The sequence below is a fragment of the Aethalodelphis obliquidens genome, unplaced genomic scaffold, assembly GCF_003676395.1.
Source record: "Aethalodelphis obliquidens isolate GAN/ISIS:26980383/991018 unplaced genomic scaffold, ASM367639v1 scaffold5, whole genome shotgun sequence".
Lineage (NCBI taxonomy): Eukaryota > Metazoa > Chordata > Mammalia > Artiodactyla > Delphinidae > Aethalodelphis > Aethalodelphis obliquidens.
This window is the reverse complement of record NW_020837949.1, coordinates 60,511,025-60,530,365: the sequence shown is the minus strand read 5'-3', so window position 1 is coordinate 60,530,365 and position 19,341 is coordinate 60,511,025. Positions and strand designations below refer to the sequence as shown.

General features: G+C 35.5%; 1 protein-coding gene across 2 annotated transcripts in view; it reads right to left on the bottom strand.

The window, feature by feature from the left end:
* Positions 1 to 667: 667 nt before the first annotated feature.
* Positions 668 to 19,341, bottom strand: part of C1GALT1 (core 1 synthase, glycoprotein-N-acetylgalactosamine 3-beta-galactosyltransferase 1) — a 36,784-nt gene continuing 18,110 nt past the window's right edge. The window contains exons 3-5 of one of the 2 annotated variants that reach the window (XM_027102505.1): positions 12,037 to 12,273; positions 8,160 to 8,827; positions 668 to 5,606 (exon numbers count right to left, since the gene is read on the bottom strand). In XM_027102505.1, coding sequence (XP_026958306.1) covers positions 5,388 to 5,606; positions 8,160 to 8,827; positions 12,037 to 12,256 — 1,107 coding nt within the window. In that variant the 5' untranslated portion in view covers positions 12,257 to 12,273 and the 3' untranslated portion in view covers positions 668 to 5,387. The remainder of the gene's footprint in view (positions 5,607 to 8,159; positions 8,828 to 12,036; positions 12,274 to 19,341) is intronic. The other variant, XM_027102504.1, reaches the window with a different exon arrangement.

Sequence of the window (19,341 nt, the reverse complement as noted above, 5' to 3'; positions counted from 1 at the left end):
GCAAAGAACTTCATAGACATAAATAAATGCCTTTTGAAGCATATAAAATGTTTGTCATTCAGGTCAGCTCAAATATTACCTCAGAGGTCTTCCCTGACACCCCACCCAGAAAATTGCTCTACCATATCACTCTTATTTTCCTACCACCATTCTCTGAAATATCTTGTTCCTTCATCTATTAATTTGTTTATTGTCTAGCTGTAGAATTAAGGCTCTAGGAGAACAGAAATCCTGTATATTTTCTTCACCACTGTATTTCTAGTAGATGCTGGGCACAATTATTTAAATAAATAATTAGTTGAATAAATTAATTTCTCAGTGTACATGACAGATCAAAATATACCAAGAAATAGAAAAGCAATCTTTTCCTCTTTCGATAACATATACGTATACTTATACACATATATACATAGACACACACTTACCTGGCCTACAGCGTAGGTGTTTCTGTTTTTTGAGGCACATTATTCAAAATCAGAGGTGGAATATTTTGTTGCTTTAAAGAAAAATAATATATGTTGCAGTAAAAATTATTTAAGCCTATTTAAATTGAATAATTTTGATGGGAAAATAGTTTAATATTTTTGGTAAACAACCCCAAAACTACCCATTAGAGACAATGTTTCTCCCACAACTTTTACATCAGTTAAAAATAATCAGATAAAACAGCTTTAAACATGGTAATTTATTTTATGCAGTTGTTTAAATCCATTGTTTAAAAATGTTCAAAAGGCACTTTAAAAAACATATTTAAAAATACATTTTTCTGACTTATTGGTGATCACTTAAAATAAGCAAGTCACCAGACATTTTTAAATCATTCATGATACTATTACCTTACATAATTTTTAAATTCCAAAACACAAACGTTCACTGGGTAATATAACACACTGCTTAGCAGTAAGATTAGTTTCCCTCTAATAATATACTTCATATGGATTATTAATTTGCAGGGCCCTGCAAAGTTATTTAAACTTAACACATATAAACTAAAAACTAGAGAGGTAAAGGAATTGAAATAGAGCATTATTCAACTCTGAAACTAGTTTCAGAGTTGGTTTCTCTAAAGAGAATTTATAAAATTTCTTATTCTAATTTGAATTAAATCTCTATTTCAACTCCAATATATAAACATAAGCCATCTTTTAAAAATCAACAGAGGTTACATTTAGCACAAAATAAACCACAGGTTGTCCCCTAGATTTCTTAAGTATGCTTCTGTCAGGCTTACTATAAATAAGTAGAGAGATGAGGCAAATGAGGTTTTTTTGTTTGTGAAAAGGGGAATTTGGGAAGTAATAGAATCCAAATAATTTTACTTCATTTAATTGTATATCTAGCATTAGTTTAACATTGTAGACTTTTAAGTAGGTCAAGTATCCTGAGAGCCAGCAGGCATTATTCTTAGACAAATTTTTACTTCCAACCTCATAGGGAAACCTAACATTAATAGGTATAAAATAATGTAAGTGATACATACAAACTCTAATCACTAATAACAGCCAAATTAACCTTGCGAAGGCAGAATTAAGAGTAGTTAGAAAATGGAAGTTAGTTATCAAGGAAATAAAGGGCAATAAATACAAAGAAGCAGAAATTGTCAGAGAATATTCTAAAGAAATGAAAATTTAAATGAATAAAAGGGTAGACTTGATGTAATCAATCAAATGAAGGATTTTTTCAAGACTCAATCTGGTAATAATACAGTATAACGGCTCAAGGAAGTGAAAAATTAATACTCAAACAATTATGAAAATAACCAGTTAGTAAATTTAATGCTCAAACCCAATTACCATACTTAAAAAAAAAATTGGTCAGTGATTTATTTTCGAATCTTCTTACAGTAACAAAAACTCCTCTGAAGTTTATTTGAAAACAAATAATTGAACTCTGGGATAAAAATCTGCTTTGTATCATCTATGAACTTCCCACTTGAAAATACAAGTATATATTGGAGAACGTAAGATAGCAAAAGCCTGTTTTGAGACCATACTAAAATCATTTACTCAGATGACAAAAATCTTAATTCAAAAGACAGTAAGTCATTATCATCATGAAATCTGGTTTTATGTGCTCTATCAAATACTTGGAGAGTTTTTTTCTTTATTAGGTCCTATAGGACAGTCAACTGATTCTTGAAAAGTGATGAAATTTTGATAGTATGAATTGGCAGAAAAACATTCTGCACATTATAAAATAGTACTTTGCTACCTCCATTTAAAATGTTTTTACTAACAACTGTGGACATTTTTTATGACATTCATTTAAGTATGCTTTTAATGAATTAATATATACTTACTAGTATTTACTGAAACTTTTCTGCCCCAATATGAAATTACTAAACTTCATATTTTACTGTGGGCCCTGATATTAGTAACTCTGAAGAAGCTGAAAAATTTTGCCAAAATGAATGATCCACTGATCCTTTAAATTATCTTTAGTCTTTTACATTTAATATAGTGTGATGCTGAACTACACTCATTTAAAACATGCTTTATCTAAATTTTTGAAAGATAACCTTACTTATGGGGCAAGTATCCAAGGATGACTGGCATCAGAATCACCAGGTTTTAGGGAAATGCTGAATAAGACTCACCTGGAGGGCTTGTTTAAACATAATTGCTAGCCTCTACCCCTAGAGTTCCTGATTCAGTAGGCCTGGGGTGAGACCCAGGAGAGGATGCATTACCAACAAGTTTCCAGGTGATGCTGATACTGCTGGTTGGGACCACACACTGGTGGAGAACCAGTGCCCCAGGGTATCTGGTAAGAATGCATACTCCTGGGTCCCATGATAGAATCAAAATTTCTGGAATTGGGGTCTTGAAATCTCCGTTTTAACAAGCTCCCAGGCAAGAGTATAATAACAATAACAATTTAAGAAGCACTATGATAATTTGAATGGTTAATTTGACTACTGCTGGCCAATGCATCAGATGTCACATGCCATTAAGTAAAAATGGAAATAATGCTAATGATTAACCTCAAGGCTAACATGGGGCAAAGAATACACAGACTTCCAGTATAAATCCTAGCTCTTTTACTTAGTAGCTTTCTGACAGTGGAAAATGACTTTAGTTTTCTGAGCCTCAGTTTTCTCATCTATAATATGGGAATAACCCCCAATTTGTGAGGATTAACACAGAGTATCTAAGCACGTTACCTGCCATACAGTAGGCATCAAATAAAAACTAGCTATTACTTATTGTAAGAAATGTATGAGTTATTTCCTTTATTACCTGATTTGATTAAAGCAGATTTCTCATTCATTTAAAACAAATATTTACACTCCAAGGTAAAGAATAATAAGAAAACTTTATACTTAGCACTCCATACTCTGGGCCAAACAGTGTTTTTAAAAGCCATACACATTTTCACTCGTTTAATCCTCATATAAATCCTGTGAGGTAGATAGTATTATTGTCCCTAGTTTACAGATGAGGGAATTGAGGCACAGAGAGATTAATTGCTCAAGGCTACAAAACTAGTGATGGAGCAAGAATTTAAATCCAGGCAGTCTGACTTCAGACCCCAGGATTCATCACAATGTTGATTTCCTATGAATCAATTTTAAGGTTTTTGGATGTTTATGGTAAACCAGTTATACTTCTAGTACAGAAAAGTAGCATGTACGGACTGCAAATAAATTCCTATCCATACCAAGGTAAAGAGGTGTTCAAAGAATAGAATGAACGCCTTGAAATTCTGGCAGATGATATCACCTTGAAAATAACAAAAAACAATTCAATTGGTAAAAACTGGTATAAGTTTTCACTATGTTGACAGAGTAATCCATAATTAGCTACTAAGATGAACATCCTCTCAAATATACAGCTGAAAGAGGTCATGGTTTTGACATGTTTTGGCACAATAAACTATTTAGCTAAGCAGCAGAATCAGTGGCATGACAGCCACATAAAATTAGCATAATGATAAAACATAAGAGAAATGTAAATTATTTGTAACGTTTAAGATAATCTTACGGAAAGTCTGTAAAGTATTCTGTTAGGATACACTCAGATGATATTGCTAAAGACAACAAAAATTTTAAATTTTCTTTCCTTCCAGAAATTCTTTAAATAGAGGGTACCTAAAATTAGAACAAAACATTTATGAATGTGTTTTTGATGTCATCAAGACTGAGTTCTCTTACAACTGTCCACTGGCAAAACAATCATCCCAAATAAGTCAGCATCAAAATTCAGGCTGTTATTCGTAAACTAAGTATTTGGTCTTTTAATATCTGACATATTTCAATTTGTTTAAGCACTCTGCATTTTTTAATATTTTTAATTAACTCTGGTCAAAATCTCATAAATTATTTTGCCAGTGTAACTAACAGCCACCTCAGAGCCTGAAAATGAGTCTCAAAACTCTGCTTTAAACAAGTTATGAAAGGCACAAACAAGTTCTTATCTCTCAGCAGGATGAGAATGAAAGGAACTATAATTATGTAGTTGGACAGTTTTAAATAATCATCTAAAAATGTTACTTAGTGATTCCTGAGAGTGGCACTAATATAAGAAAAGCATCCCCAAATAGCACTACATTTACTATTTATTAGTTACCCATAATTAACAATGGGCAAATTTGGGAATAAAATATTTAAAAATGCATGTTTACAGAATGCTATTAACACTTTCAGTAAATAAATATTAATAGTTGAGAATGGCATTCAAGAATGGTTAAACATGTTTAGGAAAGAGACAACGGGGACTCAGTAAAAGATTAACTATTAATTAGAACCAAGTAGATAATACAGTCAAGGCCCATGATAATTTCAAAATGTGGTTTTATTAATGCACTTTAGGTCAAGTACCATTCTTATTCTACCTTACTCTGGAAGAAATACTGCCAATTATAAATAGTCACAGCAAAATTTTCATTAGACATAAGTTGGATGTGTGTGTGTGTGGGGGGGGTTGGTTCATTTATATCATACTGCAAATATAAACTCATGTTTTGAGTTTACAAGCAACACTGAGCAACAATATTTCCTTCTAAATTTTCTTTAAGGCAGATCTGTGTAGCATCGTGTGTGGGTTACTAACAATGATGCAGTGTAGTTTTAGCAAATTTAACTGTTTAATTTTCTCAGTGAAAATAATACATGTGGTCAGGAACAGGCAACAAAATCTCTTCTTGTTCCTCTGCCTGGCCACCATTTTAAAAACACAAGTTTTTCATATATGTATATATATTACTGTATCAAAACACATTTCAACAGACTTCACAGCTCACTTAAAGCTTCAGTTTACAGTCATTCATATGAAAAATTTCTAATATGGAATGTTCACTTAGAAAGAATTCCTCACTGGGATTCCAGTGTTCTATATCAGAAATGGAGAAGTTCTTCTTCAGTGCAATGCTAGACATTTTACCTCTGTTCATTTATGTTTTTCTTTCAAGGGCTCCTGATTTACTTTTGTATCTTCGTTTTTGTATGTTTGACTTATTTCCTTTAGCATCTTCTCAGGTAAGGCAGGTTGATATCTGTATAAATAACCATACGGACGAAGATGATAAACGAGGTATTCTAACTCATACATAGTTGTAGGATCAACATAGTGAAAAGAAACTGCAAGATCAGAACAGCAACCAGGACCCTAAAAAAGTAATGGAAACAGGCATTATTAATAAATAGCACATTGTTAACATACAATATTCAAATACTGATAAAGGAAACACTAATTTTAACAGAATCCAAGCATTAAGGCTGGCAAAGTAAAGCAGAGGTACAAAATTTATTAGACCTGTGAAAGAAACCAAGAGTTTTCAGAGTTCCCAATGATTTAAAATCAAACATGAAGTTACTGAAGTATATCTAACTGAAACAATATTCTCTCATGCCCTATGGATTAGCAAAAAAAGAAAACGCTTGAGACCTCTTCAAATAAAAGGGTCAGCTATACAAAGGATAATGTTCTATTTCTCCAAGTTTTGCTTTCTCTTCATAACTTTCTTACTATGAAGTTTTGCTTGGCTCAGCCTCAGAAAGACACCTTTGGAACATTCAATGACTACAAAGCCTTGCCCAGTATGTGTCTGCAACCTAATACTTCATCGACAAATCAACCCAAACAGTATAGTATTTAAGAGAGGAAGTGCTGAGTCACACATGGGTTTGCGTCTAAATTTTGCCTACTAGTATATAATCTTGGGCAAGTTACTTAATCTCTATAAGCTTCAATTTCCCTATGTTCAAAAGATGCTTACTTAAAGGAGACAACGTGTCACACACTTGGTACCACGCTTTACCTATAGTAAATGCTCAATAAATGTTAGCTATTACTGACAGAATAATCAAGTTCAGGTGGCCCTCAGTAAGTAGGTCGAAGTAAAACCTTTGTTCAGTTTATCTAATTCTCATAGATTTCTAATAGAGTTGGCATGAGAGCAGATTTAAATAAAACAAGACAAAAACAAAATAACAAAAATACAACAAACATACAAAGAGGAATGAAAACGCAAGAAAATAAAACAAATTTTAAAAACTGGTCCCAGACTTAAATAGTCACAAGGTCATCTGGGGGTCAGAATTGGTATCTGGAGACTGTTTCACTCAGATGACTCCAAGAAAACTTAAGTCTCTAACGTCTTTGCAGGGGCCCAGGGAGAAAAACAGTCTGGCAAGTTCCCAGAGAAGATTCATATTGACCTATTAAATTGAACATTTAATAATTCATGTTTGGAAGTATGTAGCTTACAATGCAGTAAAAAATCAAGAAATTGTCCACTGTATTTTCTCTGATGTTTCCTTTGAAACAAACACTGGATATGTGGGTTTCTTGGACCACTAAGTAGATGCTGGAAAATTATCTGGTGCCTACTTTTTACAACTTTAGGGAATTTAATAATAGGAACAAATATGAAAAGTAAACAGATAAGTCAACTTGTGATTATCAAACCAGCTCTGTCCAGTAGATATATGTGAGCCACACAATGCAATAGCCATACTTAACAAGTAAAAATAGGTGAAATTAATTTGAATATATTTTAACTGAATAAATCTATATTATTTTCTTAATATTCAATAGGTGATCAATATTTTTTAAATTACTGATGAAATCATTCTTTTTATTTGTGCTAAGTCCTTGAAATCAAGTATGACTTTTATACCTGAGCATATCTAAATTTTGATAGCCATACTTCAAACACTCAGTAGTCATATATGGTTAGTGGATACTATAGTGGCCAGTGCATAGTAAACTAAAGACTAGGACAAGAGCGGTTAATATTAAATTACTGATCCTTTCTGGAAGCAATTTTATATAACTCTGAAATATTGCAATAATATTTTTGATAAGATTTACTGCATTAATTATGTTATACTCTATTGTGCTGTTTTGTGACTGGATGGCCAGGATACTGTTTTTATTAAGCTTTATAAGCAATAAAAGGCTATAAAAAAACAGCTAATATTATTAGAAACAAAATACCTAGTCCTTTGCATATGATTATGGATACCCCAAAAACTCGAGAGTAGAGTGAAAAATCATCAGAAATAAAAAATCCAGGAACAGAGCCAGATTTTAAAGATGCTTTTTTTAAAAAAAAAAAAAAAAAAAAAACAGCTTTCATGTATATACTAGTTAAAAAGTTTTAAGAAAAGAGCCCAAGTCTCAAAGTCTTTTCATGCGTTGTTCCTAAAGACGTGAAGGCTCTTTACCCAGATCTTCCCGTAGCCTGCTTTCTAACCTCATTCAGGTTTCTGTTCAAAAGTTACCCTTTAGAGAAGTCTTCCTTAATTGCCTAAACTACAGTACCCCATTCCACTCTGGGTCACTCTCCATCCTCTTACCTGGGTTTACTGTTCTTCAGGGCACTTGCCACTACCTAAAATCATATTATAACTTGACTTGTCTTGCCTGTTTGTTGCATGTCTCTTCATCCAGAATGTAAGGTTCATAAGAACTGGAACTTGGCCATATTTACTGCTATATTCTTAGTGCCTGGCATACAGTAGTATGAATATTTGTTGAATTACCACTGCCGACACCTTTGTTCTCATCTACTCTGTTACACTGCCATTCGATATAAAAAGACTAAGGTAGATTCTTAGTTATTGATACTAAAGAAACATACACATTATTAGTTTTTTTTTAAGTAAACAAAAGTCAGTCTAAGTATTTATACAGTAATAAAATTTTTAAACTTACCTCTACAGGAGGATAATAGTTATAATTCCAGTACCAAAAGGTTCTAGGCAGATAACCCTTAATTAAATGGTGTTCTGGTACAAAGGGATGAAAAGTTTCTTTTCCAGTGGTATCTCTGGAATCTCCTGCTTCTACATTTATAATTTCCATGCATCTCCCCAGTGCTAAATCTTCGATGGAGGAACTATGCGTACATTTGTCTGTTTTAAATGCATCAACAAATCTCTTCAAGGCTTCTTTGCTCAGTACATATCCTGCTCCTCCACTCATGTAGCCCTGCTTTACATAGGGCTTAAATCTTCTCCCGAAGTAAATGGGTTCTTCAGGGTTGTATTTTGAGAGAAGCCATCTCAAGTTATCTAATATAACATATGTATCATCATCTGCTTTCATAAACCAATCAGCATCTTCTAAATAATGATCATGAACATACTGAAAAGCTTTAATTGTTTTCCAGTATAGTTGGTCTCTGCCTTCTCTGGTTTTTAATCCCACAGCAGGGAAGTCTTTATTTTCTTCTGAACTCATAAATAACACTTTATTACAACGCTGGGCCCATGTAGCTTTGACGTGTTTAGCCTTTTTCTCTAGATTTTGAGGCCCTGTCATTACCCAGCAAAGAATTTTAACCTTCTGATAGAGGTTTTCAGCGATGTCAGTGTTCTCATCTATTAAACAGAAATTGTTTAAAGTTAATTCACATAGTTGTAAAATCCAAATAAATTATACCAAAGAAGACATTTTCTTAAACAATTTCAAAGATCCCCCCCGCCCCCATATACCTCTTTACCATTAGTGATTTAGCTGAAAGAAACAGAACATTGACAGGAATTTCTCACTGCTGTGAATAAGCTTCTGAAGGGCAGTAAAGACAAACTAATGAAGCAGCAGTTCATTTTGGAGTCCACAAGAGTCTAGTGTTAAGAATTTCTACAAGTACCCTGAGGTGGTTTTAAAAATGCTTTCATGACTACCCCAGTTCGAAGAAGAGGAGTTAATGCAAAACAGAGATTACTTCTTACAGTAACATACCTCATTCCAAAATGCAAATCTAACAGTGAGAAATGGAAGAACAGGTAGAGGTAGTATTTCCAAGATTGTCTAGAGCAGTGTTTTTCAAAGCACTGGTCGGCAAAGAAATAGGGAGCTTATGCCAGAATATAAAGCAACATGTTACTTCTTTCATCAAGGAAGTTTTACTACAACCTATCAAAACGTCCACTTAACTCAGCAGCGAGCTTAACTGAGTTACATCCTGGTGCAAGATCCTTATTAGGATGCAGACAGGTAACAAACAATTCACAGGCTGTCAGGCCAATGCTACCTTTTGAGTAACACTGCTCTAGAGGAAGAATCCAACTATGATATTCCAGATCAGTGCTTGGTGAAGGATCAATTTTTATTTCATTGTTAGAGACCTATACTTCTGTAAATATGCTAAAAATGAATTACTAATAAAATAAAATTTAAAAAATAAATATAAAGTACAAGCCCAAAGTTTTTATTTCTAGATTTATTCAAAATTATTGTCAAATTACCATAAAAGTTTCTAACTATTTAATCCTGATTTTAATACTTATTTAGTTGTGGACCAGCATGAGTCTGCAAAACCTCACTTTGTGTAGCAATGCTCTAGGCAGAATTCTGAGGAAACATCCTTAAAGTTAAGGTCAACCAGTGAGTTACAAAAGCTCAGCCCTGAGAAAAATTAACAACTGGAGGCAAAAATTTCTAGTTAACTGATGGAGAGGGAGTAGAAGGAAAGATTGGGCAGGGCATGAAAGTATTCTCATGTCCCTCTGAATTTCAAGAATTCACAATCCAAAAACAGAGAAAATTACCCTCTTTTCAGTCAGAGAGCATTCACATTTCATATACTTGAGGAGTCCAATCTCTTAGCTGTACAGATATACCAAATCCTGGATGGTGGCGAAAGTGGTGGAAGCAGCAATCCCCAATATGTTTCACTTAGAGCAAGACATCCTTCTCCCTACTGCTGGAATCTGGTAGATAGTCTTTCTCATTCTTTCAATTATTAATTCATTCATTACTCTGTAGTAGGCATGTACTGGTACAGGAGATAAAAAGATGAATAAGACACATGCCTTATTCATGTGTCTTCAGAAGAATTCATTCTAGCATGGGAGCTTGGCATGCAAACCAATACTTGCCATACACTAGAAATGCTATAATAGAGGTATGTATGAAGGTTTCAATGTGCTGAGGGTAAAATAAAGCAATGCCTTATAAACACTATAGAACAGTGGAATGGGAAGTTGGCTAGAATAGAGAAGAAGGGGATATAAAGCAATATCAGGAAAAATAAGAGATGATGCAAAAATTAGGTCTCTAAATGAAGCTCACCATAAGAAAGGACAAAAGGCATGGTGAAGTTTGCTTGAGAGCAGGTACATGGATATACGGCCTGAACTAGGGCAAGCGTGCTACAGATTGAGAGAAGTAACCTAAAAAATGGTAAAGAAGCAGACTGTTAGAATTTATGAGAAACAGGATTGGTTGGTAAGCAAAGGAAAGCACCTACCACGACTTCATAGTTTCTGGCTGGCTTAGGCAGAAAGTAATGAGCTATATAAAAATAGGAGGAAGAACGAATTTTAGGATTATAAAGGAAAAGGAGTGTGATTTACACATGTTAAGTCTGAGAGAAACAGACCTCTAGCATACCCCACATTCTGTGGACCATCAAGTAGGACAAGTAGATCCTAATATATGTGCCTGCAGTGAGGCTGATCTAGTACAGCCTACCAGGAGTAGAGAAGCCTGGCCCCAACTGATCAACTGAAGACCTAGAGCAATGATACAGATCAAATGCACAATGATTAAACTGCTCTGTGATAAGAACATGGCTGCTCAGAGCTGAATCACTGTCATACAAACATTCACACACACGACACACTTTGTAATAGTATGCATGTATTTGCTAGTGTATAAAACTCAACAAGGATGTGATACCTCGCCCTCAACCTCAGCTTGAGAGATAGGAAAGAAGCAATTTACTGCCAAAAAGATAAGAGAAAAAACCCTTAATGGGGGACCCTCTGCATTCCAGAATTCCAATGGTTTTTCAAGCTGCTATACTGTTTTCTGTCAAATAAATCACAATTTGCAGAGATCTTTGAATTCTGAACGTCTTCTCGTAGTGTCTGGAACTGGGCTAAGGTAAAGCCAGCAAGGAACAGATGGAAACTAAAATTATGGGGATTGATGACATCACACAGGCAAAGAAAGAGCCAAAGGACAGAAACTTGGAGAAAACCAACATTTAAGGGGCACATAGAGGACATAATTCAGAACATTTGGATAGAGGTAGAAGACCAGGAGAAAATGAAGTCATTATATATAACACATTCCTAGTTTTCTACTTCCCTAATTTTTTATGCCTCTCAAAACAAGAAAAGATTAGTTACGTTAGCTACTGATAAAATATAAATTGAGATTTATATATATCTCTTGAGCTTTTCTAGGAAAACAAGACTAAGCAAAAACCAAGATTAAAACAAGATGATAGCAAAAACCAAAGACACAGATATGAACCATGATAACAAAATTAAAATTTTTAGAAACAAATCTAACTTGAAAGTCTTGCCTTTCCCCAAATTATGATTTCTGAACTATTTCTATTTAAAAATAAATTCAAAGTTAATATCTTATACCCTAAATAAATCTGGGTTTTAGCAATTTCCTTCTCCTTAGGCAAACCAAGAACTGTCATTTAATATCTAGAATTAAGCTCATTTTCATCAAAAGATATAGTGATATAATAAATTTCATATAAATAACTTTTTCCAATTCTCTCAACACTTAAACAGATTGAAAAATATGGTTTATCTTTACTCCTTAATAAAGTAAGCCATACCTTTATGTTGGCTAGCATCTGCATCAAAGTTCATCTGTCCTTCTAGATGATTCTGTTCATTATCATCTGAATGCCTAGCATGAGGATCATTATGAAGAATATTAGGCTGGAGGTCCCTCTGTTCTCCCAACAAAATACTAAGTAGCTGAGAACATAAAACAAATCCGATTGCTGATCCACAAAGGAAGGTTAAAAAATTCAGCCAAGATTTAGAGGCCATTTCCCGAAAATGTATTTCTGTAAGAAAAAAATTAGCAGGATGTTATAAATTATAAAGCAATATAAATACCAAGAGTAAGGACTGATAACTTTTAGCTATACTGGGAAGTTAATTCCTTTCATACAGGAGAACATATCTAAGAGTATTTAACTTTTGTCCCTCTATTTCCTGCGAAAACACACAGTATGGACAATTCAATAAAATAAACGAGTAGCAACTAGGAGGATCACTGCTGGGGTGGGGCACGGGCAAATATGTCAGTATTTACACACGGAATTTCCTGTTCTTCTAGCCAGGATCCTGCATGGATCCAAGCCTGCTTGCCACGTTCTTTTTCTTTCTTTGCTATCAAAATACTTATATTTACCCTTTTTCTCTTTTGGTAGTAATCATTACCTACTCTCATCAGGGGTCAGCAAACATTTTCTGTAAAGAATTAGAAATAAAATACATCAGGCTTTGTGGACCACAAAGTGTCTTGTATATTCTTTTTCTTGCTTTTTATTAAAACAATCTTTTAAAGATGTAAGAAGAATTCTTAGCTTGTAGAAGGCTAGAGTCAGCACTGTTTCGGGATCCGCAGGGCCAAACCTATCTGCCACCTGTTTTTGTAAGTGAAGTTTTACTTGAATACACCCAGTGTTGACTATGGCTGCTTTTGCACTACAACAGCAGAGTTGAGTACCTGCAACAATGGCAGTATGTCCCGCAAAGCCTCATCTAGCCCTTTAAAAGAAAAGTTTGCCAACTCCTCGCCCTAATACCCAGGCTTCACTGCAGTGGTGAATGCAGCTGCCACCTGCTCACCATCTTTCATTGTTATCCCACTGGACTGCAAGACCCCGAACAGCATCTATATATCACTAGGATTAAGTAGGATGCCTGGGACAGTGGCTGCTCGACAAATGCCTGTTGAACTGCCTGACAACGAAACAGGCCCTTCTTAAGGGTTTGCTAATAATTACTACATGGTGAACTTATAAATTCCTATGAAATTCTTATGAGAATAGTCCTAATTCTACAGTTGCCAACTCCCCAAGATAATTTTTTAAACGTTTGCTAAGCATCTACCACATGCCAGATGCAGTCCATACTTTATCTCGCTTGAAAAAAATTTTAATTTCATTTTTCATTCTCACTATGACCATTTTGCAGATAAGAAAACAGAAATTTATAAAAATTAACAGATAACTTGCACAGGTTGACAAAAATCAATAAAAGTCACAATTTGAACCCAAGTCTGTCTGCTTAAAAAGTCAGTGCTCTTTCCATTGCATTTCTCAAACTCTTTACCCAATCACCACTAACAGCACAGGACAATGGACATGTATAGTGAAGGTAGGGGTTTGGGAGATATGACCGTCAAAATAAAAACTGCTTTGAAGTATTTTGTAAAAACAAATAAACAAACCAATGATCATCACTGGAACAACAAAACAACTTCATGTGGTTATATTTCCAGAATGGCTAGGTTCTTTAAAACCAACCATCCAGCTGAGTACAACCAGAAAAACTGAACAAAATGTAAAAATATATATGTTTGGAGACACTGGTAAGATATCAAGGCAGTGAGAATTGAGGGGAGGGGGGACAAGCTCTGGAAAAAGAAAGAAATCAGGAAAGGTGGGCTGGAAATTTCGCACAGCTTCATTCCTCAATACAGCTACTGATTCTGACAGAGAAAACAGGAGCTGACGCATAGAAGCTAAGAAAAAAAACAGAGTCCAGCATCTGTCTCGGAGAAGAGGTCTTGGAAAACAGCCAGGCTTTTATCTGGACCCTCAAAGGCTACAATCTAGGAATAAGGAAGGAGCAGAAATTAGACCAACCTTCACAAGGACTGAAGCCCAAGTTGGAATCATCTTAACCACTGACTGATTAGGGTGATCTACCCCTAGCCTAACTGCAAAAATAAAGTTTCCTGGATAAATATAAAATTATGGAGAACCTCAAATTATTATTATAATTTTTTGGTAGTGATAATGTCCAACACAATAAAAAATAATCAGGTATCAAAATTAAAAGTCTGACTGAAAACAGAGAAAATAGTAGAAAATAGAAACTGACCCACAGGAGACTTAGATAAGAGATTTTCCTACTAATAACTTTAGTTAGTCAATAAGTTCAATGACAAGATTAAGATATAAGGTATAGGGTTTCCCTGGTGGCACAGTGGTTGAGAGTCCGCCTGCCGATGTGGGGGACACAGGTTCGTGCCCCGATTGGGGAGGATCCCACATGCTGCGGAGCAGCTGGGCCCATGAGCCATGGCCGCTGAGCCTGCGCGTCCGGAGCCTGTGCTCCACAACGGGAGAGGCCACAACGGTGAGAGGCCCGCGTACCGCAAAAAAAAAAAAAAAAAAAAAAGATATAAGGTATAGAATAGACATAGGTGAAGAGGAAAATTAATAAACTGAAAGCCAGGTCAGAAGAAATTACACAGACTGAAGTACAAAAAGACATAAGGATGGTAAATTAAAAATTGAGCGAAAGAAACATAAGGAATAGAGTGAAAAGGTCTAACATATGTGTTAACTGGAATCTTTGAAGAAAAAGAGACATATGATTGAGGAGAACCAGTATGTGAAGAAATAATGACTGAACATTTTCCAAAACTGACAAAAGACTACCAACTATCAGATTCAGGAGGCTCTATGAAACACAAAAAAATTTAAAAACTAAAAATAAAAAAGAAAGAAAAGAAAATGATACCAAGAAACACTACAGTGAAACTGCCAAAACCCAAAGACAAAGAAAGCATTCTATATCCAGCAAAAATTGCATTCAAAAATAAATCTGAAAAAGATTTTTCAAAAAACAAAATCTGAATGAATTCATAATAAGCAGGTCTACTCTAAAAGAAATACTAAAAGGAGGGACTTCTCTGGTGCTGCAGTGGTTAAGAATCCACCTGCCAATGCAGGGGACACGGATTTGAGCCCTGGTCTGGGAAGATCCCACATGTCGCGGAGCAACTTAAGCCTGTGTGCCACAACTACTGAGCCTGTGCTCTAGAGCCTGCGAGCCACAACTACTGAGCCTGTGTGCCAAAACTACTGAAACCTGCACACCTAAAGCCCATGCTCCACAACAAGAGAAGCCACTGCAATGAGAAGCCCGCGCACGCACTGCAACGAAGAGTAGCCCCTGCTCGCCGCAACTAGAGAAAGCCCGTGCACAGCAACGAAGACCCAATGCAGTCATAAATAAATAAATAAATTAATTAATTAATTAAAAAAAATACTAAAACAAATTCTTCAGGCAGAAGGAAAAGAATTCCATGAAAATTCAGAGATGTAAAAAGGAAGGGTGAGCTATAAAAAGCTTATGTATATGAATAAATACAAATGAACACAGGCTACATAAAACATTAAAAAGTTCCCACAAGGTATTATTACTATTATCATTAAAATAAATGACAAAACTGGCACAAAAAGTATGAGAAGGATACAAAGAGTTTAAGTGTTCTAAAATCATTTTTTTGTGTAAAAATACTAATATCAGACTTTAAGACACTAGGAGGGCTTCCCTGGTGGCACAGTGGTTAAGAATCCTCCTGCCAATGCAGGGGACACAGGTTCGAGCCCTGGTCTGGGAAGATCCCACATGCCATGGAGCAACTAAGCCCGTGTGCCACAACTACTGAGCCTACGCTCGAGAGCCCGTGAGCCACAACTACTGACCTGTGCACCTAGAGCCCGTGCTCCACAACAAGAGAAGCCACTGCAATGAGAAACCTGCGCATCGCAACGAAGAGTAGCTCCCGCTCGCCGCAACTAGAGAAAGCCCGTGCGCAGCAGCAAAGACCCAACGCAGCCAAAAATAAAATAAATTAAATAAATAAATTAAATTAAAAAAAGACACTAGGAATGTATACTATAATCGCTGCTGTAATCATTAAAAAGGTAAATATATATAAGTAAAACTCTAATAGAAAAAATTAAATGATAAAATAATACAAGTATTTTCAAGGCAGAAAAAAGGGAGAAATGGATAAAAAAATACATGGGACAAACAGGAAACAAAGTTATATGATTAACTAAATACAAATTTATCCGCAATAGCATTAACTATAAAAAGACTAAAAATTTGATTTAAAAGATACAGATTACCAGCCAGACTAGAGAAAAAATAAACCCAAGTATACGCTGCTTACAAGAGACATACATCAAATATATTCAGAAAGTTAAGAGTAAAAGGATGGAAAGAGATACGTCATCCAAACACTTATAAAAAGAAAGTATGTTAAAATCAGACAAAACAAATGAGTAGTGGTTACCTGGTTTGTTGTTTTCACGGCATTCATTAAACTCTGCATTTATGACTTACACACTTTTCTGTATTAACATTTACTTTAATAAAAGCTTTATATAAAAATACTTTCATATGACCTTTTATTTTATCCCATTTAATACACATTTAATATACGTATATTTGACATAAAAATATTTATTCCAAAATCTGTAAGTAAATTTGGCATGCCATGGAACTATATACCATGCTTATCCTGTATCTTGTATCTCAGGCCCTCTCTCCTGAATAGCAATTCCAGTTTGAGAAGAATGACCCTAAGGGGAAGTGGAGAGCAAAGCTGCTCAACACCAGAGATGCAAATTACCAATATGAAACCAGCAGGCACTTGTTTACTTCTTTTGCTCTATCTTTACTATCACTTCAAGTTTAGAAAGGTAGGCCTTCATGGGCAAAGAGTATATATGTCCTGCTCAACTCCCCCATTCAATTTCCCAGAGGAAAAGCAGAAACAAGTTTACCAAGTCTTTCTGCTGTTTTCCCTGAGGGGCAGTGTCCTCAAATTCTCCCGCCCACTGTCTTCTTTTCCCCATTCAAACTGCCCTTTAACAAAATCCTTATAATTCAAAAGGTGTAATCTACAATCCCATAAAAATATCCTTCCTGCTTTAAGTGCTTCTTCTGAAACTCTAAAATTCTCCAGATTATTTGAAGCCCAGTTCATTATACCTTGCTCTAGCCAAAATCTTGGTCTGAGATTATATTCAAAAAGCCAAAGAGGGGCTTCCCTGGTGGTGCAGTGGTTGAGAGTCCGCCTGCCGATGCAGGGGACATGGGTTCATGCCCCGGTCCGGGAAGATCCCACATGCCGCGGAGTGGCTGGGCCCGTGAGCCATGGCCGCTGAGCCTGCGCATCCGGAGCCTGTGCTCCGCAACGGGAGAGGCCACAACAGTGAGAGGTGCGTACCGCAAAAAAAAAAAAAAAGCCAAAGAGAACTATTTAACTATCTTTTTGCTATTATGTGAGCTCTCCCTTTAACTGGAGTGTACATTATTAAGACTTGATACAACTGAGGTCAGTGATTTCAAAGAATCATGAATTGAAAACATGAAGCTGAGAGAAGTAAGTGAAAGGCATCACAACACCAAATTTCTTATGGTAATTAAAGAAAGACTGGCGGAGTAAGATTGAAGCCGTAAACCCGAAGGAAAGCTATTAAGGCAACATTAGCAGGCACTTAAGAAACTGAAAAGTCAACTAGGAGCCACAATGCAAGCAATCCCCCACGTCTTGTAATTCTCCCACTGACACTCTGCCTTCTAACACACTAGTTTTGATCTTTTATTCTTTTTGTACTGGCTGTGACTTTCCTTACCTTAACACCAGATATAATCACGTTACAGTCTCAGAAGGGCACAAATCCATCTGAAATTTCCATGGCTGCAGAGTCTACCACTCCTGGTACTGGAAAGCAATAGTCACAGTGGCGTTCAGTACCACTCAGACAGAAAGCACTGTGACTGAGAACAGGAAGTAAGGACTGTAGGGCCTGAGAAAATTTTTATTCCATCACCACAGTGAATATCTGAAGTGAAGGAAGTGCTGATCAAGCTCCAGTAACCATGAATACTAACCTGCTACCCAGCCATTTTCCAAGAAGATACTGAGCTTCAGAACAAGCCTACTTCTGCAGCATGGAGGTTTTATTATTTGTAGATGGATAGGGTTTTCTTAGCTGAGGTAGCACTTTTTTAGAAAGACACCTGTTCTGGGGTAAGTGGAGGGAAAACTGACTTCTTGATTTTACAAAATCTGTTAACTTTAAAATATTTTGTGATGCTGTTCGATGCCTGTCATACTCTTACCCCTTCCGGTCCAGAGAATTCTCAGTCAGCATGTGCTGGCTTATCCCTGTTGCTTTTACCCCATCTCCTTCCAATTTCAAGGGCTCCTGCCTTATGACTAAATTTCTGTATACCTCCATTTTTCTTTCTTGTTCCTGGCATAAAAGAGCTACCTCATGTGAGTGGAATGCCCCACTCAGATTTTTGGCAAAAATCATCACCCCCACCTCTTCAGATTCTTAACACAAGAGTCTAAAGTAGACCAGACTGGAAGAAGACATTGCTTAACAACACCGCACATTACAAGGGCTTCAATATATATTAATTAGAATTGAATGCAGGGAAGTTATCAATGCCACCTGTCTTCCAAACCTGATGCATAATCAGAATCATTTGAAGAGATTTTAAAACTACAGATTTCAGATGCAAAAGTGCTGGGACAACTAAAATTTATATTTTAATTTTTAAGGAACAGCTTTGTGCTATTCATTGGTTAAAAAAAAAAAATCAAGCAAATACAGAACTATGTGAAGAAGAAAGAAACCACCCCAAATCCCATCACTCAGAAACAACTATCATTAAGATCTGGTGAGTATCATTACAAATATGAATAACATCTTTATGAATAACAGAGACAGAAGGGAGGGTAATTATACCTAACATTTGGGCCCTGTACTAATAAGAGCATGGATTACTTGTAACCCATAAACTAGGGACTATTAATCCCACTTTACAGATGAACTCAGACTCAGAGGGCTTAGTAAGCTTCCCAAGGTCACACCAGCAATCTGAATCAAGAATTCAGATTCTTAACCATTGTGCTATCATTTTACAGAATTGGGATTATATTAGTCATGCTACTTTAAAGATTTAACATAGTAAATTAGATTTATTTGAATTTATAGAAAAAGGAAAATTAAGTGAATCTAAATTAACTTTGAACATCAGCTAATAAACATTTAGAATGTGAACCCCCTCCTCTAAACAAT